We start from the raw sequence: 18,812 nt of genomic DNA, 5'->3' as shown, positions 1-18,812 counted from the left end.
TTCTGTTTCCTCCAGATAGGTATTGTGTGTGTCGGTTCAGAAAGTGAGGGATACTTTAACTTGAAGTTAGGACATAAATATGAGATCTCGTTGTTATGTTAACTGTACTTAAACTGACAGAATATATTTACCAAAAAAATGGGATATCAATAACGTGGTTTTCAAATTATATTAAGATCACTTCTAGATAGAAATGTGAAGACAGCTATTTTGTGAACCATTCTGTCTCAACTGTATTTCAGAACTGTTGCTCTTTAAAAGCTTGGCTGAAAACTTCCTTTGGGTGATTGAAAGTGAATTGCCCATTTTGTACAATGAAGCAATTACTTCTTAAATGGCCACTTAGAAGCAATATAGTAAATTATTTCAAAAAGTGAGTGATATATGTTCATTGCACTGAGACTGTCAGACTCATTATATCCTTTTTCATTCTGACAGTAAAAATCAGCTGAGCTCCTCCAGGTCTAATTTGTCAGTTTTTAAAATGTTATGTGCAGGTATAAAGTTGGAAAAAAGCTATTTCAATTTTTCATAATACCTTTCAGTTTGAAAAGGAGTGTCTGTAAAACGATTGCTCAGTTTTCCAAGGAAGAAGAAAGTCAAAGGCTAATCTTGTGAACTAGTATTTGGATCCCAGGGGCCAGCTTCTTCTGGGCTGTAAAACTGCCTGTTTCAGCCCTCAAGAAGTGGCTCTGCGGGAGACTTCATCCTGAGTGTTCAAAGTGCTGCCACTGGGGGGGGGTGCAGGCACAGTTACTTTAGAGCACAACGGCATTAGGTACTTTTGAGCCAGTTAAACATCTCCATCTACAGGGACAAGTAACCAAAAATTAAAAAGAGAAATGTATGTTAAGCAGCAGGGATTATTAATTCAGACAATGTCTTAAGAGAGTTTAAAAACTGTCTACTGTGTCTTCTGTTGTCCAAACTGGGATTTTTTTTTTTTTTAATGTAGCTTCTCTATAAAATGGTGTGTACTTCAGATAGCTGTCTTACCACTTTCTCAGGCAGCCTGTACCAGGCTTAAATATTTCTTAGCACTGGGAAGTTCTTCCTTATCTTTATCTAAGATCTAGTGATGCAAAACTGCTTACTCCTTTTCCACATTCTATCTAACTATTCAACATGTCTCCTTTTCCCTTGTGTGCACTTCTACCTGCTGGCGAGTGGGAGCTGGGGCATCCCCATTTTCAAATTACAGGTGCCTCCTATATTTTGAGGCAAGCAGAAGATGGTAGAATTAAATACAGTAATCAGAAGAAATCATAGCAATGTTCACCTTGTATTTCTATAGTATTATTTCTCCCTTTCTAATTCTCCACTGACTAAAAAAAAAAAAAAAAAAAAAATAAGAACTATTTCAAGTGAGCAAAAAAGCTGATCAGATTATGAGAGTGACTTTAACAAGATTGCAAGTTCATGCTTATAAAGGAAACAAAAGAATTTCTTTAATTTGTATGGTAAAGCATTTTGGAAAAATGGAAGCACTCCTGTCGTCTGAGGAACTCTGAAAGCTGTAGCAGCAAGTGTGTTTGTTTTGCAGATTACACTAGATGTGCTGGCTGACATGGGTCATGAAGAGTTGAAAGAAATAGGCATCAATGCATATGGACATCGCCACAAATTAATCAAAGGAGTAGAAAGACTTTTAGGTGGACAGCAAGGTAAGCCATTCAGAAAATAATAGGCCAGAGGTGAGTGGTGCAAACTTAATATCAGGGCTGGCGTGTGAACTCAGGCCACCTGAGCCAGAGCCCATGCACATTGCTGGTGTACCCCTTGCCTCTCCCCTCTCAGTTACAGCTGGGAAGATCTGAGACGCATTCTGCCCTCTCTCTCTCTACACACTTTATATCCTAAACTTCTCTAGAATCTCTGTGCTTCTGTCCTTTCCCATTGCTCTCACTGAACCCAAACCACTGTTCCTGCCTCCCTGCGCTGTCATGGCCACCCTCCTGCTCCTCAGCAGTCTCTACCTTTGCTTTCCTTTCTCCCCACGGTAACCCCAGGACCCTATGAAATGAGAGCCTAATCAGATCACTCTGGCTTAAAACCCTTCAGTGGATCTTACTGCTTTTAGGCTGGAATCAGACACTCATAACATGGGGTTTTTTTAGTATCTGACCTTTCCTACCTCACCTTGAAGCTTTCTCCCTGGCCCATGATTATCAGCTCAGTCTTTGTCCATTGTGCTTTGCTGTTAGAAGTCTCTTATCTTTGTCTTTCATGTTTATCATCTCTCCATTTGGTAGAAGCACTTTAACTATATGGTAAAGCAAGGAAAGATAAACAACTTGAATTAATGAATTAAGCCACAGAGCTAACAAAATTGCAAGAGTGACATGATACAAGTTAGGCTTTGTGCTTGAGTCTTATTTATTTCTCTGTATTTTAGTCCATCCATGAAATTAACAAAGGTAATGTATTCTGAAGCTGTTATAAATTTCTGTCATGTAGTGACACTTTTAACAAATAATTCAAGTATTTTAGACTTGTTGCATTGTAATATAAGTATGTGTCTTTTGGGTCAGATACGGCTTCCCTGTGTTTATGATTGACTTTATTTCAACAATTTTAATTCAGCAATTTGTTGATCCTTGCCATGTTTACAGGGAGCTCTGTAAGAACTGATCAGATTGGGGCTGGCACCATGGCTCACTTGGTTAATCCTCCGTCTGTGGTGCCGGTATCCCACATGGGTGCCAGGTTCTAGTCCCGGTTGCTCCCCTTCAATTCTAGCTCTCTGCTGTGGCCCGGGAGTACAGTGGAGGATGGCCCAAGTGCTTGGGCTCCTGCACCCACATGGGAGACCAGGAGGAAGCACCTGACTCCTGGATTCAGATCAGCATAGCACAGCCGTGGCAGCCATTTGGGGAGTGAACTAACAGAAGGAAGACCTTTCTCTCTGTTTCTTTCTCGCTGTCTATAGCTCTACCTGTCAAATAAAAGGAAAAAAAAAAAAAAACTGATCAGATTGATCCACAAACACATCTTCATTTCTTCTCTTGTTTTTGGTACATTTATTCAATGTAACCTTCTGTGTTAGGTTGGAATTGCAAATACTTTAGGTATATTCCAAAATATCAATTGTTTGTGGTGAAGTTTTTCCTAAGATAGAGCCTGGGTGGTGCAGAATGTTGTTTTATATGCTGATTTTTTTTCTCTTCCACAGGTACCAATCCTTATTTGACTTTTCACTGTGTTAATCAGGGGACTATCTTGCTGGATCTTGCTCCAGAGGATAAAGAATATCAGTCAGTAGAAGAAGAGGTAATGTATATCAAAAATTTGAAATTTTCTTTTCCTGAAACCTGTGGCCAAACCCATTTTCCCAGAAGTAGGATCATCTTACATTATCTTGCGGCCACCTGCCTATCTATTGTTTTCCCATTTTAAAAATGGGCAACAGCTCTATTATTTTTGTTTTGGTGTTTTTTAATTAATGTTTTTTATTTAAGGTAAACAAATTTCATATATTTCATATATGCAGATTTAGAAACATAGTGATGCTTCTCACCCTCCCCTCCCTCCCACCCATGCTCCCAGCCTTCCTCCTCCCCCCTCTCTTATTCCCTCTTAATTTTTACAGTGTTCTACTTTCAGTTTACTTTATACTCAAAAGATTAACCCTACACTAAGTAAAGAGTTCAACAAATAGTAAGAAGGAAAAAACACTGTTCCTCAACAGTAGAGACAAGGGCTGTAAACAATCATCAGAGCTCAAAATGACACTCTGTTTGTTACCACAGATCAGGGAAAACGTATGATATTTGTCTTTTTGGTACTGGCTCATTTCACTAAGTATAATAGTTTCTGGTTGCTTCCAGTTCATTGCAAAAGGATATTCTTTGTTATGGCTGAGTAGTATTCCACGTTATATAAATGCCATAATTTCTTTATCCAATCATCAGTTGATGGACAATTGGGTTGATTCCATATCTTAGCTATTGTGAATTGAGCTGCAATAAACATGGGGTACAGATGACTCTTCATATGCTGATTTCATTTCATTTGGGTAAATTCCCAATAGTGGGATTGCTGGTCATATGGTATATCTATATTATTCAGTCTCCTTTGCCATGATAGTGGAATATTGCCAGAATTAAAATGTGACTGAGTTGGAACTATGCCACCTTGCTTTCAGGTCATAAGCCTAGAGTTTGCATGGGTTGGGCAGATGTCTTTCTATTCTGGAGACTTTCTTGAAACTCAGGCAAGGATCCTATTAGAACTGTTTATAATCTTACAATCTTAGAATGGTGCCTAAGGATGAAACAGAGTGAGAATCTTACCTCATAGAGAAACATCCTCTAATCCTTATTTTAATGTAGTTAGAGAATATGATTATAAAATATATGCCTAATTTTCATGTCTGCTTCTGAAGCCTACTTCATAATTCTGTGTCATATTTCATTTCTCCAGTCACAATTATGTGAAGCCCTTTGGTAAGGCTATGTTTGTGAACCTCCTTATAGATACCACTGAGATATCTTCTCTCCTGGTGACTTATGTCTCACTTCTCACCCATGATAAGCAACATGCCTAATTCCATTAGATAATTAATGCTTACTTCCATTACCTGAACAGGGAAGGCATGCTGGCATTTACATTTTTTATTGTTGTTGTTTTTTAATGAATGCTTTTATTATTCTCATTCCCATGCTAGAAAATCACATTAGGATTGGTCCTGAACCAGTTATCCCAGGAAAGTCTTTGAGCTCATACTTAGCTTGAGTATCAGGAAGACTTCCTGTCACAATCTAGTGTCTTATACTGAATTATTCCAGAAGTTAGTAAATTCTGATTGGAATATCAGATAGGTCGGTAATCTTCACAAATTGGGGAGCATGAGATAGGGAATTCACCCTGTGAATCAATACTATGAAAACTTGAATCTTTAAAACATTTTTCTTTTCCATAATAATTATTTTTAATTTGGAGAATGGGGGAAAGATTAGTGATTAGAAGAAAGTTATTTCGTTTAGTTGAATGTTATATGCAACTTCCTCTGTACTCTCTATACATACATAGAGATCACAAGTTAAAGACTATTGAACTAATATAGAATATTTCACCTAGAGAACTTTCCAAAAATTAATTTTTTTGAAAAAGTATTTATTTATTTATTTTGAAGTTTATTTATTTATTTGAAAGGCACAGTCACAGAGAGAGAGAGAGAGAGATCTTCCATCCACTGCTTCACACCCTAAATGTCTGCAACAGCTAGGGCTAGAACAGGCCAAAACCATGAGCCTGGAACTACATGCAGGTCTCCCATGTGGGCGGCAGGAGCCCAGGTACTTTGGCCATCTTCTGTTGCTTTCTCAATCACACTTGCAAGGAGCTGCATCAGAAGTGGAATAGGGGCCAACACTGTATCATAGTAGGCTAAGCCTGTGGCACCGGCATCCCCTATGGGTGCCAGTTAGTCCCGGCTGTTCCACTTCCAATTCAGCTCTCTGCTATGACTTGGGAAAGCAGTGGAGGGTAGCCCAAGTGCTTGGGCCCCTGCACCTGTGTGGGAGACCCGGAAAAGGCTCCTGGCTCCTGGCTTCTGATTGGCTCAGCTCTGGCCGTTGCAGCCATTTGGGAAGTAAACCAGCAGATTCTCTCTCTGCCCCTGCCTCTCTGTACCTCTGTCTTTTAAATAAATAAATAAATAAATCTTTAAAAAAGAAGAAGTGGAGCAGCCAGGACTCTAAAGCCTGCACCCCTGTTGGGTGCTGTCATTGCAGCCGGCAGTTTCACCCCCTGAGCCACAATACCAGCCCTGAAAAAATTATTTATTTTTAATAATTTGTCCCATGGGGTGTAAACCAAATGAGAGTAGTTTTAGTTTTGACTTAATCACAGAATTTCTCATTCTCAATAGCATGAAATAATAGTTGTGATTTTAGATGATTTAATGTGATATTTTTCTGTATGTTTTCCCATTAGGTTTAGAGGAACTCTTTTCAAAACTTTTATTAGAAAATAAACAAAGTACATAAATGTAATATTTATGTTTGTAACTGTTTTCTTCTCAAAAATATTTAAGCCATTGGAGGGTGAACCAACGGCAAAAGGAAGACCTTTCTCTCTGTCTCTCTCTCTCACTGTCCACTCTGCCTGTCAAAAAAAAAAAAAAAAAAAATTTAAGCCACTAAATCTGTTGGCCCATAAATAGTGAACTCCTATTTATTTATTAATGCTGAATTTTTTACTTGTCAGTAAACCAATACAATAGAACTGGAATATTGAAAACAACAGGAATGTCTTCAGAATTATACGCCAAAGGATTTTCATGAGGTTCATTGCTATATTTTGCTCTCCAGATGCAGAGTACCATCCGAGAACACAGAGATGGCGGGAATGCTGGGGGCATCTTCAACAGATACAACGTCATTCGAGTAAGTGTTAAAAGGTCCTGCTAGAATCAGATGGAGGGCTTGCCTGGAAGCGAAATCTAGGCCATGCACACTTCCTCCAAGTCCTGTGTTCAAACCCTGGTGATCAGCGCTGTGTCATGCTGAAGTCAGATGTCACTGTCCTCCCTGCAGTAACTCTCAGCCCACCCCCACCCCAAAGCCAGTCTTCTGGAGGAACAGAGGCTCTGGGAACACCAGCTGGTGACCTCGTGGCGCACCTTGTGACACGTGAGCGCCCGTGGAGATTGGACCACACTGACAGTAGTTTTTTTTTATTACCACTTGAGAGTAACATTAAAGGCCTAGATTTACAATCTACTTGAGTCAGAGGTTATACCAGAGTGTGTATATCTCTTAATCTCAGTATCTTAATGTATAACTTGTACCCTTTTTTAAAGGGGCTGTATGAATATGAGTAAAATATGTTGAGAGCTAGTGTACCATGTGGGGCTAACAGACCTGAGGAAGCTGTACAGGTGCACATAAGAATTACTCAGGAGAACCTTTTTTAAAAAATATAGATGTAGAGGCCTAAAGTTCATCAAGCTGGGGAAAAGCCTAGAAAGAACCTTTTTGACTTTTTATAACTCTAAACCTCTGTATCAGCCAGCTCTGGTGCATGTGGCTGGAAGCTGGAGTTACCATCTGAATTGCCGTGACATGGCAAGCTCAGCGTTTTAAAATCCTGCCTTTGGCATACAACAAAAACTGAACCTTCTTAGTGGCAAGCATGCTTTTCAGTTTTTAGACGTAACTGTACATTTCACTGGCAAATAGCTGCTTTCTTCTTCATCCTTAAAGATTCAAAAAGTTGTCAATAAGAAGCTGAGGGAGCGATTCTGCCACAGACAGAAGGAGGTCTCGGAGGAGAATCACAACCATCACAACGAGCGCATGTTATTTCACGGTGAGTGCGTGGCGCCGGCACGTGCGGGCGGACGGGGCTTTTGCAGAACTCACAGAAGTGAAAACCCTATGCTGTTGACCGTAGTAGGGTTGGGTTGAACATGGCTTGTTTTGTTCTTTACAAATAATTGTTGGTGCACTGCATGTTTTCCAAGACATGTAAATTAACATACTCTATCTGCAGTTGCTTCAGAACACAAGTTGCATGTTGAACCAACTAGCGAAGTACTTTTGTCCTAATGTAGTGAAGTTGTTTTCGTTTATCAGATTTTCCATGCTTGTTTAAGTAAGAGTGCATGTAAAACAGTTTTTTTAAAGCCACATTATACATGACCACCTAAATCTCATGCCATCTGCAAACCTATATGGCAAGCTTGGTAACAGACGCTGTGATTCACTGATACAATAATTTATGTATAATAGGCGATCTTAGAAAAATGGAGCTTCCCATTTAAGCATTATTGGTTACTTAATATTAATCTACCTGGTGCAGATAGCATGTGCCTAACTCAGGTTCTAGAAAAGTGTTCCAAAACCAGTTTTTCTGTGTGTCTTTATGTTTTTAGGTTCTCCTTTCATTAATGCCATTATTCATAAAGGGTTTGATGAGCGACATGCGTACATAGGAGGAATGTTTGGAGCTGGTATTTATTTTGCTGAAAACTCCTCAAAAAGCAACCAGTATGTCTATGGGATTGGAGGAGGAACAGGCTGCCCCACACACAAAGACAGGTCATGTTATATATGTCACAGGTGAGCGTCTTGCCTTCAGTGTGATGGTTGCCACCCTCAGGTGATAAACCAGACTACCTTCTCAGACTCTGCAGAAGTCACAGGTTATCCTCAGTGTTAACTTCCTATTACAGAGGACAGGCTTGGAGTTTAAGGAGACACAGCTCTTCTAGGAGCAGTGGCGTGGATGTGGTATCAGAGGGGAAGCCAAACCCCTCTGCCCAGACGTGAGCTATGATGCTGCTCCCTGCATCTTGACTTTCTCCCTGTGCCCGCTTGCCTTGCTTCAGGACAAGGAAAGGCCGAGAAAAATTTATGTGAAACCAAGAATTCTAGCTCTAGTCACATTTTAACTAGCACATACAACTTTTACTATCAAGTAGACTCTCATTTACTTCTGATGTTGTTTATGGCAGGATTAACCATGAAAAATACAACCTCAAAATAACAACTTTGGAATTAATTGCAAACAAATAAATATCAGCTTTTGAATAGGATCTTAACATTCAGAAAGTAAAAATAACGTTAGTACATTTTCTCTGAAGTCAGTGTAAGAGAAATATTCCCTTTCTGGTCAAGTGAAAAAATATGAAAGAATTATACTTTACAAAGAGTGAAATTTATTAGATTTCTCTTCAAACTAATGAGATGCATTATTTTTGCAAATCAAGTTAATGAGGTATCTTGTTATTCAGTTAAGACCTTAAAAAGACCTATATAATCTTGAAATTCATTATAGTTATTGACCCTAAAGTTTATCTCTGTTTTGTTATGAAAAAAATTATATTCATCAGCAGTCCTAAGGTGCATGCCATAGAAATTCTTTCCATTGAGACCTCTCTGATTCAAAACACACAGAAATTCCCAAGGACACAAGTACATACAGCATGCAAAACTTAGCCTGCTTTCAACCAGGCTCCCCTGGAAACAAAATAAACCTTAATCAATAAAAGTGAACCTAGATAAGGATAGAAAGTCACTTACTAAAATTAGACACTAAGTTTATATATTAGCCAAGATTTTCTAGAAAAGAGAGCCTTTTTGCATTAGGCAAAACTTAGTACCATGTATTTTCTGTTTTGTTCTTAAATCGCACTAAACTACTTTTAAACTTGTTTTGAAAAAATTTATTTATGTGAAAGAATTACAGAGAAAGAGAGTGAGACATGGAGGTTGGGGGTGGCGGGGTCTTCCATCTGCTGGTCCACTCTCCAAGTGGCCATAATGGCCAGGGCTGAGTCAGGCCGAAGCCAGCGTCAGGAAGTTTATCTGGGTCTCCCCAGTGGGTGACAGGAACCCAAACACTTGAGGCACCTTCCACTTCTTTTCCCAGGCCATTAGGAGGGAGCTGGATCAGAAATGGAGCAGCTGGAACATGAACCAGCCTGCTATGGGATGCCAACATCACAGGCAGTAGCTTAACCCACATGCCACAACACAGCTCCTAACTTTTATGTTAACTACTGCACCTGGTAACTGTTTATAGCAAATCAATATATCAGGTCCCATCTCATTCCTACTCATTAATTTCAAAATGACATTTAGATTGGCTTGCCTGCTATTATTTTTTTAAAAAAAGTATAGAAAACCTAACAGTTATGTCATTGTAAGAGTTAAGGTTTCCTTCAAAGCATGACTTTCCTTTTTTTCTTCAGACAAATGCTTTTCTGTAGAGTGACTCTTGGGAAATCCTTCCTGCAATTCAGCACCATGAAAATGGCTCACGCGCCTCCAGGACATCACTCAGTTATTGGTAGACCAAGTGTCAACGGGCTGGCATACGCTGAATACGTCATCTACAGGGGAGAGCAGGTATGTGATGCATTAAATGAGCATATCCATGTTAGCAAACGTGTCAGTACAGAATATGAAGACCATGTGAGATTTAAGCAAACCTTTTGGTGAAATACATACCACCTAGTCTAGTAGTGTTAGTCAACTTGGGTGCAAAATGAAGACAGGAAAATGTTTCTTTGACATCAACTTTGCACAGAGAACCCATTAGTTACATGTCAGGGAAGTAGCTCAGTGTAGACAGGAGGGCAGCTAGATGCCATGCTGTGCTGAGGCCTGCTGTTCTGAGTTAATGCTTCGGATCCCTCCATTCCCCAGCCTGGCAGTGAGGAGCTAAGGAGCTGCCATTGAATGGACCTGCTTGCACAGGCTTGTCACAGGAGTTGAATCTCTGTCATTTTGATCATGGTGCCTACATAGAACTGTGTAGCTTTCTGAGTCACAAAGCTCTTAGGATGTTTAATTCTACCAACTGCTTGAGGTGCAAAAGTAGAATTGGAAACAACACACACACACACACACACACTCAGGGAAATGTAAACCCAGAAAACTTTTCCAATGTTTTTCAATTCTGTCTTAAGACAGTACTGCTAAGTGTCTACCAACTTGTCTGAAAACAAAAATCAGTTTATCTGAACTTAACTGAATTTCAAATGAATACCACTACTATGCTGAAGGAGAAGAGAAAAAAACAAAAACCAACATGTAATATACGTAACATGTGATCTATAAAAATGGTATTTTACTCTGTGCTATCAATCTTGGGCAGGGTAGGGTGTGAAGCCAGCAGAATTGCCAAGAAATCTTTTTTAGTAAGTGTGTTGATTGTAGTAGTTTGGCAAAACAATGAAACTCTTCTAGGTGCATTATGGAGTTGATGAAATGAATGAATGTGGTGATGTATTGATCCGAGGACTACATTTCTTACTGTAGAAGGGATGTACAAATATGGAACAGGAAAATGTGAACTCTAGTAGGGGTGGACTGAAATTGGATGTCTTTGAAATGAACGCATGGTTTCTGATACAAGGATACTTCAAAAGTTTCTGGGAAATGGAATTTTAAAATGTTTATTTTGATACAAAAGATATGAAATCTTTTTTTTTAAATAATTTCCATATCAGCTGCTAAGTGGCAAAGGATATTTGTATCTTTTTTTTTTTTTTTTTTTTTAAGATTTATTTGAGAGGCAGAGCAATAGAGAAGGGGGTAGGAGACCTAGCAGAAGCTCCAGGCTCCTGGCTTTGGATCGGCCCAGCTCCAGCTGTTGCAGCCATTTGGGGACTGAACCAGCAAATGGAAGACCTCTCTCTCTGCCTCTGCCTCTCTGTAACTCTGCCTTTCAAATGAATAAATCTATCTTTAAAAAAAATTAAGCAGTATAAAAATCATAAAATAAAGCTACAAACCATTTAGTTATTGAGGCTTCAAATAGTAAAGTAAAAAATGATTGTCATCCTTGGTTATTACAATTACATATACTAAAGATGGACAGCACTGTAATTTTTAGCAACAAATTAGAATTTTTGATAAGAATATTATAAACAATAATGATTCCTTTCATGTACATAAGCAAGTATAACTTCTTACGGCACATATATGGTTTTTGTTTTGTTTTTAAAATCCTTGTTGAGACCTCCAAGGAGAGTCAAGCCTCTGGTAAAATATTTATAGTAATAACTAACATGTACTGGATTCTTACTATGCCCAGCATAAGACCCTTTATGTATTCCTCATGGAAGTGCCATTTATAGATGAAGACAGCCAAGGCTCAGATGTGTAGCAGTTTCTGCCTCCTAAGATCTCAGTGGTTAAAGAGACATAATTCAGTGATTGGTTATTTCTACATTTGAAGTGTTAATCCAGTTTTTCCTTACTCTTTTAATTCCTTTCCTTTTGTTATCATACTAAATGTCTGCATACAAGTAATTTGTAGATCATCATTCAACACATTATTTGCTCACCAAACAAGTAGTATTTTTCAGCCTGAGTACTGAATCTTCTTTTATAATCGTGTGTATTTTGTGTGGAATAATTCCCTGTGGAGTTTTCAGATCGAGGAGGTGTTCGTCCCCTCCTTCCAGTTGTCTTTGTGGTATTTCTGCCAAGGTTTATGACAACTTCCTCTGGTTAGCCTTTTTCATGCTCCCGTCAAGTGCTCATTCCAGACACTGAGCCTACTGTTTTATTAACTGCCAGACAGCAGAGACACAGAAAGAGACTAGTGTGAGAGGTGCTATTTTCTTATAAACAACACTTGTATTTAGTCAGTGTTTAGAAAGTACCTCCCAACTGCTGACGGTAGGTTGTTGCTGACTCAGCATGTCCTACCTTTGCTCTTTCTAGCTCAGTGCATTTACTTCATTTTCTGTGACTAATCTGGTCTCAGTGCAGCAGAATTACTCTTTGATTTAGCAACTGTCATCGAGCATGTGCTGTGCGATAGTCCTATGGTGTATAAGGGAAGAAGAAGAAGGAAGGTCTTAGCACTGCTTCATGCCTTGGTCTTGTAGCATGCGGCTGTAAAGACAAGGCTAGAGTGTGAACGTTTATGGTGTTCAGAGTAGAACTGGCATTCAGGTAGCTCTCTGGAGTGTAGGATGTGTGCATGTTTCTGTACAGAGCCGCACGTTTGGATCTGCTAATTGTCCAGGCACCTGTTCGTAGACTGGTTCTCCCAGGCTGCTGGGGCTCTGTGGAGTTAGCCTAGGCCCAGCAGCCTCTGAGGTTTCCCTGGGAAGTACAGCTGGAACGGTGTGCCTCCCTGAAGGTGACCTGCTTTCTTCGTGTCCTCTGCAGGCATACCCCGAGTATCTCATCACGTATCAGATCATGAAGCCCGAGGCGCCTTCCCAGACCGCCACTGCCGCGGAGCAGAAGACCTAGTGAACGCCCCTGGGAAAGGCCAGTTTGGATGGAACCTGGGACTGGGTTACAGTGGATTGTTTGAACAACAGCAAGTGAATATTCCGTCAATCCCTGACAGCCTAGAAATAAGCTGTTTGTCTTTTATAAAGCATTGCTATAGTGATGAATCTAGTATGAGTAACTGATACATACTCAACTGCTACTGTTCCCTTTGAGGAAATGTTTACAGGGGCGGCCTTTTCACATATCTCAGGCTCATTTTCATTGCAGTTATCCAATTCTAAAACAAAATTGCTTGATCTAGACTTGGACATGGAAAACAAGAAAACCAATACTGTTCCACATGTTCACTGTTACACACTACATTTGCTTTGTTATGCATCACACATGTATATAGCAGACATACACATAATTGTTTCGAAATGTGCATCATTGGCGCGTTTTGTTTTGTTTTGTTACATTGAAAATGAGCCAGAACCTTCTTGAGGACATTTTGCACAAAGTCACACTGACTAAAGTCATGAGCAATGCAACCCACGCTTCTGGCCTAGCGAGATTCAGTTTCCACTCTCTTTTTTTTTACTTTCACTGGTTTGATTTTTGGGTCTGTGCTTAAATTCACTTAAACTGAAATGAAAAGGAAAAATGACAGTGTTCGTTCGCTTTTGTAAATTGGCGCATCTTGCACGGGAAGGGCACAGACAGCCCCCCCTCTCCCCCCCCAGTTTAGGAGCCCCAGGTTGAGAGAAGTCAGAGCCTGAGAAGCATCACTTGCTCCATGCACAGGTGCGCAGGAAGTGCTGGAGAGGCCAGCAGAGCTCGGCCAGAGAAATGTTGGAGTGAGGCCACTGCGCCAGTCGTTCCCCGGGTGAAGACTAGGCAGGCTGCAAGGGAGGAGCAGTGGCAAGCCGCGGGTGGAGCACGGGATCTACAGCATCACAGCCAAAAGCATTGAGGGGCTCCTCAAAGAGTCAGTTCTTCCCCTCACTTAATCTGCACCACCAGAGTTGCCGCCCCAAAATTAGCTGCCTTATTTCCAAAGTCAGAGGAATTGTGCCTCATCAAAGTCACAAAATGATTATCCTGTTGTTTTCTTTAGCTTCGATAGATACACACAATGCAAGAATGTTTTTGTTTAATCCAGATTTGGTGTTCATTTTGAGTGGTATGCTACAGAGAGCTTAGAAAGAAAGATCCCTGTACTAAATTTTTGAGCTTCAAACTTTTCAGATTTCTTAATATTTAGGCAAGATCATCAAAAACGGAAACCAAAGCTTTTTAGTTGTGTGTGTTTTGTGATGGAGGTGGTGGAGAGCCCCAGTCCCGGTGTGACAGGAGCTCGCTGCGTGCTGGAGTCAGCACTGGCCCAGGGCACATCGACTCAGGGCCATGCGCTGCAGTACTCACACTTCCCTTTCCACCTGAGCTAAGTAGCAAACCCAGTGCATCGATTCCACGCTACTCGACAGGCTGCGTGTCTGCTCAGCTTTGAAGAAAATGGAATACAAACATGGTGGAAAAGTCAGAAAGGCAGCATGACACGAACTTGCCATTTCGATGTAAAGCCTTGGAAGCTAATTTGGAGGACTTTTAAAATGTAGGCTGATTTAAATTACCTGAGGTGAAATAAAATGCTTACATGCAAAATTTTTAGCAATAGGCTCTTAAAAATACACATCTTGCTTTCTTTTTTGGCTAGAGTCCAGTGCTAGAACTAGACAGCCACACTAGTTTGAATTCTATAGCTCCATCTCATGTGGGTCCTCAGAATTTCAGTGCAGAAGAAGCATCAGTTTTCGGTTCTGTTGAAGGGTCAGTGGCCCGAGCTGGGTGTTCGCATCGTGGCTGTGTGCTTGATAACACTAGAATTCCAGTGGAGCTTCAAACTTCCCGATTCAGTGAGAGAACTTTCTTTCCTCTGTTCCTTTTTGGCTGTGTGTAACAAAGGGTCAAAGAAATTCCCATCTGTCTAGTTTTCAGTAGTTCCCAGGTGTGTATTTCCTGCCCCCCTCCCTTAGATATAGTTTTAAACGGTCAGCACAGCCGTGATTTTTAGTTAAGTAAAAGTGTTTCTATGGTATAGATATGGAAAGCTTTATGACTTCATTAAAATGGTAAACCACTACCCAACTGTGGTTGTGTGTCGTTTCCATTATACTAACTAGATTAATGGATGTGTCAGTTTTAAACTTGAGCCTTACACTTGAGAAGTCAAACTGTGGTTCAGTATTCAAACTGCCATTGTCATGTGTTCTGTGTCAGACGTTCTGTGTGCCAAGTAAAGGGTACTCCGTAAGGAAGACATGTGCAGTGCTTCTTGTCTTGTGATGATACATGTATGTGGTAGTTCTTGAAAGAATGTGCGTGCATTATTCATTGCTAAAGGGAGAGGGCTAATGGGTGTATCACAGGAGCAAGTAACACTTTTTCAGAACTTGAAAACCAAAGGTCATCATGCGTGTACTCAGAAAAGCATAAGTTGAGTACATTTAGGATTTCCATCAGCAGTGATGTTAAGACCTTATGGCATATTGAAAACATGGCATTGACTTAAGCAGAAATCTGCTTAATTTCTTGCATATGTACTATATGGAAACACTAGGAAGTCAGGGGCTTCCATTGTAGTCCTCCCCTCCACCCCCCACCGCCCTGAAATGGCCCCTGTGTTTCTCAGACTGTGTGGAAGTCAGAATTCGAACACGTCACCATGCGCTCTACCAGAGTTCCAATAGCAGAGGGCTTCTCTAGACCTGATGGTTCCAGGTCACTGGTATTGTCCAGCGGGATACTTGACACAGGCATCAGTTAAGTGCTCTGGACTAGACACTTTTTTTTAACTAGGCCTCCATCCATTTCCCCCGGATTGCTAGTCTGAAAATAAAATTCGCTGCAACAGTTATCCCTGACCCCATTCATTCTTCATTTCTTCTCTTCATCTAGGACTTACAGGAGGTACCTCTCCATTTTCATATCACAATCAGAAATGAGTAGTGGGCCTCATACATTGTCTGCCCAGAAGGTTGTGCCACTTTGTGAACAAATAATAGCATGGAACCCAGAGTTGTAATTCTGTGCAACATTATAGCAGTGCAACCGGGATTCCTATTTACCTTTCCTTCTTGAAGTTTGGAATTTCTAGCTTTTTGGGCAATATAAATAGAATAAAGATATTAGGATGTTTCATGAAATAGCATCCTTGTACTCCTTGGAGCTTGATATCAGTGGTGAAAATAATTTCCCTTTGGCTCTCAAAATAGCAAGGTGCATTGAAATATACCTGAATATGGCAAACAAATAAAGTAATACAGATTAACTTTCTGTTATTATAGCCACTATACAAAAAAAAAAAAAAAAAGTTGGCTTACACTGGAAAAATGGCATCAGAATACAGTACGTTCTCCAGGTTTTTCTGTTTCAGTGCGTCTCCCAATTGCGCAGAGGGTTGTTGGACATTGTTTCCTCTCCCTTTATAAACATGATGCTCTCTGGATTCCTGCCGATGGCCTTGCGCACGGGAAGTGGTGTGTGTCTCTAAGACTCTTTTCCCAGAGTGTCCAGATGATATCTGTGATACGTAGCCTTCTGATTGTGTGTTCTGTTGGGTTAATTATCTCGCGTAGAGCCACAGGCTAGTCATTTAGCAAATACCCAAACCTGACATGAAGATAGGGCTTCCTGTGTCAGAAATTCATTGAAAGACTCAGGTTGACTAAAGTTAAATGTATATGATGGCCAATCAATGACAGAGAAATGAAAAGAACTGTAAGTAGTATTCGAGCTGTGGTGGGACCCATCTAGTATATGAAAAGTAAACGCGTTCAAAAATTACCACCCCCAAAATCAGGCTTGTTCAGACAACTTATGCATTCTGCAATCAATGGACAATTACATTTTTCTTCTTAAGAAAGCCTTAACTGTGGCAGAAACTTTTTACATTTTTCTATTCTAGTAAGTAAGATATTGTAAATGCAATTCTTCGTGCTTGAAGGGTGTCAGTGTGTCAGGCATATCTCCGTGTGTTCCATACCTGGTCGGCTTGTTCAGTGAGGATGTGCTTCATAGATAATACTCCCCTCTAAACAGCAGGATTGATGTGATCCATCCATTCTGCTTTCTCCATATTTGAAACTCCTCAGCTCCAGGCTCTGGTTTGGAGAAATGCTCATGTAGTTGTGAGTGGGGGTGGGATGACAGCCGTGCTACCAGGTAGAGGCTGAGTGGTGTGAAGCCGTATTTCAGTCGTTTTAAGCTATAAGCTATGGTGATATTAAAGTGAAAACCTGTAGGAAGCTGAAGATTTTATATACTCTGTAAGACCAAATATGGTTACGATGTTGACCAGTTTTATACACTTGCTAGAGTCCTGCCTCCTTTGAAGTAGTATCCACACTGTAGAGGTAATTGCATTTTGACAAGCATCAAGACTTTCCCCTTCTCCTTTCTGCTTTACCCGTCACAGCTCCACACCCACCCCCATCACCCATCCTTTCCAAAATTCCGCTTATGCTTATCATTTTTGATCAGTCTCCCCATTTCTGCAGGCAGCCCTGAAAGCCCATCAGAGTGCTTGCAAAGAAAGCCAGTCAGCCCCTGGCCGTGGGTTGTACCTCGCACACCTTCACCCCCTCCCAGAGTTCAGGATGAAAAGCTGAAGCAGGACACCTTGAGTTAGAAAGGAGCTGAAATCTGTAAGGCTAATAGCCTAGCCCTAGAAGATGACCTTGACCGGATAACCATTGTATTCACTACACAAAACATTTAAACCCTTCATGGCATATAATACCCTGCTTCTGCTCCTGTTGTTTTAAGCTCATGTTTGTGGTAGTAATACTTGTCTTTGATAACTACAAAACTAAAAAGGTACTTTTATCAACAAGGTTTCTCAAAACATTTACAAAACCAGCTTTGAGGAAACGTAGAATGTTTCCTGGTAACAGCATTGGGAGTAGTTACTGTATCTTCTCACTGTGATGTTGGTCTGTGTAGTAACCGATGTAGTAATTCTTTGGTTCACTGTTGCTGTGTTATTTTTTAGTCTGTATGACCCACCAGTGGCAGGGGATTCCAACCCCCTCCCCTTTCTTTCTTGCATTTGTCTGTCTGTAGGATTGTCAGATGAAATACACGATGCACAATTAAATTTGAATTTCAGATAAACAGTTTTTTAGTTCATTTATGTGTCACGCAATATTTGGCATATACTTAATAACTAAAAAGAGGTATTTGGTATTTATCAGAAATTCAGATTTAACTGAGTGTCCTGAATTTTTGCTTTGCTTTGTTTCGTTTTGTGAATCTGGCAACCTTCCCAGTTCGGTCACAAAAAATGCCTTCCAGCATGTAACGCTTGTAGTCTTCATGGTCCTTCACCGGAATGGAAGACCTTTCCTTCCCTCTGCCCTCTGCGTATTTCCAAAAGAGGGCGCCAGAGAACCGGACCTGCCTCCGCGGTGGGTTTCTGTTGAGAACATCTTTGTGAGTATATTTAACCTGTGATTGTGCTTTGGCTTAACGTCTAACTTACAGTACTTGTAATTGATTAATATTCAATAAAAACTGTTTTTAAAGTACACTGTGTGTGAGTAGCGTTTAGCACCCGAATGCTTTCCTGTTGTCCTGTTTATTCATTTCAGCCTGAGCAGCCTTAACACAGCTGACCTAAAACTGTCAAGGGCACAGTAACAGCCTCCCTCCCTGTCCCCTGGTGAGATCTGGACTTGCGGGGCACTGTCTTCACCTCTTAGCTTGCGTGGCAGTCCCTGAGGAGTAGCAGTGGCAGGAAGAACTCGGGTTTCTTCTAGAAAGATCCCTAAACAAAGAGACCTAGCTTTGGAGTCAGGCCTCACACAGTTCCCGGGGCCGCGGGAGGCCCGGCACAGCCTGATGGCTGGGAGACTCACTCTCATACCTCATCCTGTGTGAGAGGAAGCACAAAGAATGCCTTCCACGTGCCGAGATAGCTACTAAAGACCTCACACGGGACCCACCAGGGAGGGCTGGGGGCAGTCTTCCGTTGCCTCCCCTTCCTTTCTCCTGGCTGGCTACTCTGGCAACCCTGCACACAAGAATGCTTGTCCCTGAGCTGTTTAACCAGTCAGGCACTGT

At 40.8% G+C, this 18,812-nt stretch overlaps 1 protein-coding gene across 1 annotated transcript in view; it reads left to right on the top strand.

Moving 5' to 3' along the window:
* TNKS (tankyrase) overlaps positions 1–18,277 on the top strand; it is a 216,159-nt gene extending 197,882 nt beyond the window's left edge. The window contains exons 21-27 of the mRNA XM_062213699.1: positions 1,544–1,664; positions 3,173–3,270; positions 6,315–6,389; positions 7,209–7,314; positions 7,880–8,066; positions 9,701–9,857; positions 12,639–18,277. Of these exons, the coding sequence (XP_062069683.1) occupies positions 1,544–1,664; positions 3,173–3,270; positions 6,315–6,389; positions 7,209–7,314; positions 7,880–8,066; positions 9,701–9,857; positions 12,639–12,725 (831 nt within the window). The 3' untranslated portion in view covers positions 12,726–18,277. The remainder of the gene's footprint in view (positions 1–1,543; positions 1,665–3,172; positions 3,271–6,314; positions 6,390–7,208; positions 7,315–7,879; positions 8,067–9,700; positions 9,858–12,638) is intronic.
* The last annotated feature ends 535 nt before the right edge of the window (positions 18,278–18,812 follow it).

The sequence above is a fragment of the Lepus europaeus genome, chromosome 16 (assembly GCF_033115175.1).
Source record: "Lepus europaeus isolate LE1 chromosome 16, mLepTim1.pri, whole genome shotgun sequence".
NCBI lineage: Eukaryota > Metazoa > Chordata > Mammalia > Lagomorpha > Leporidae > Lepus > Lepus europaeus.
Note: the sequence above shows the minus strand (reverse complement) of the source record. Positions and strands in the feature narration are given on the sequence as shown.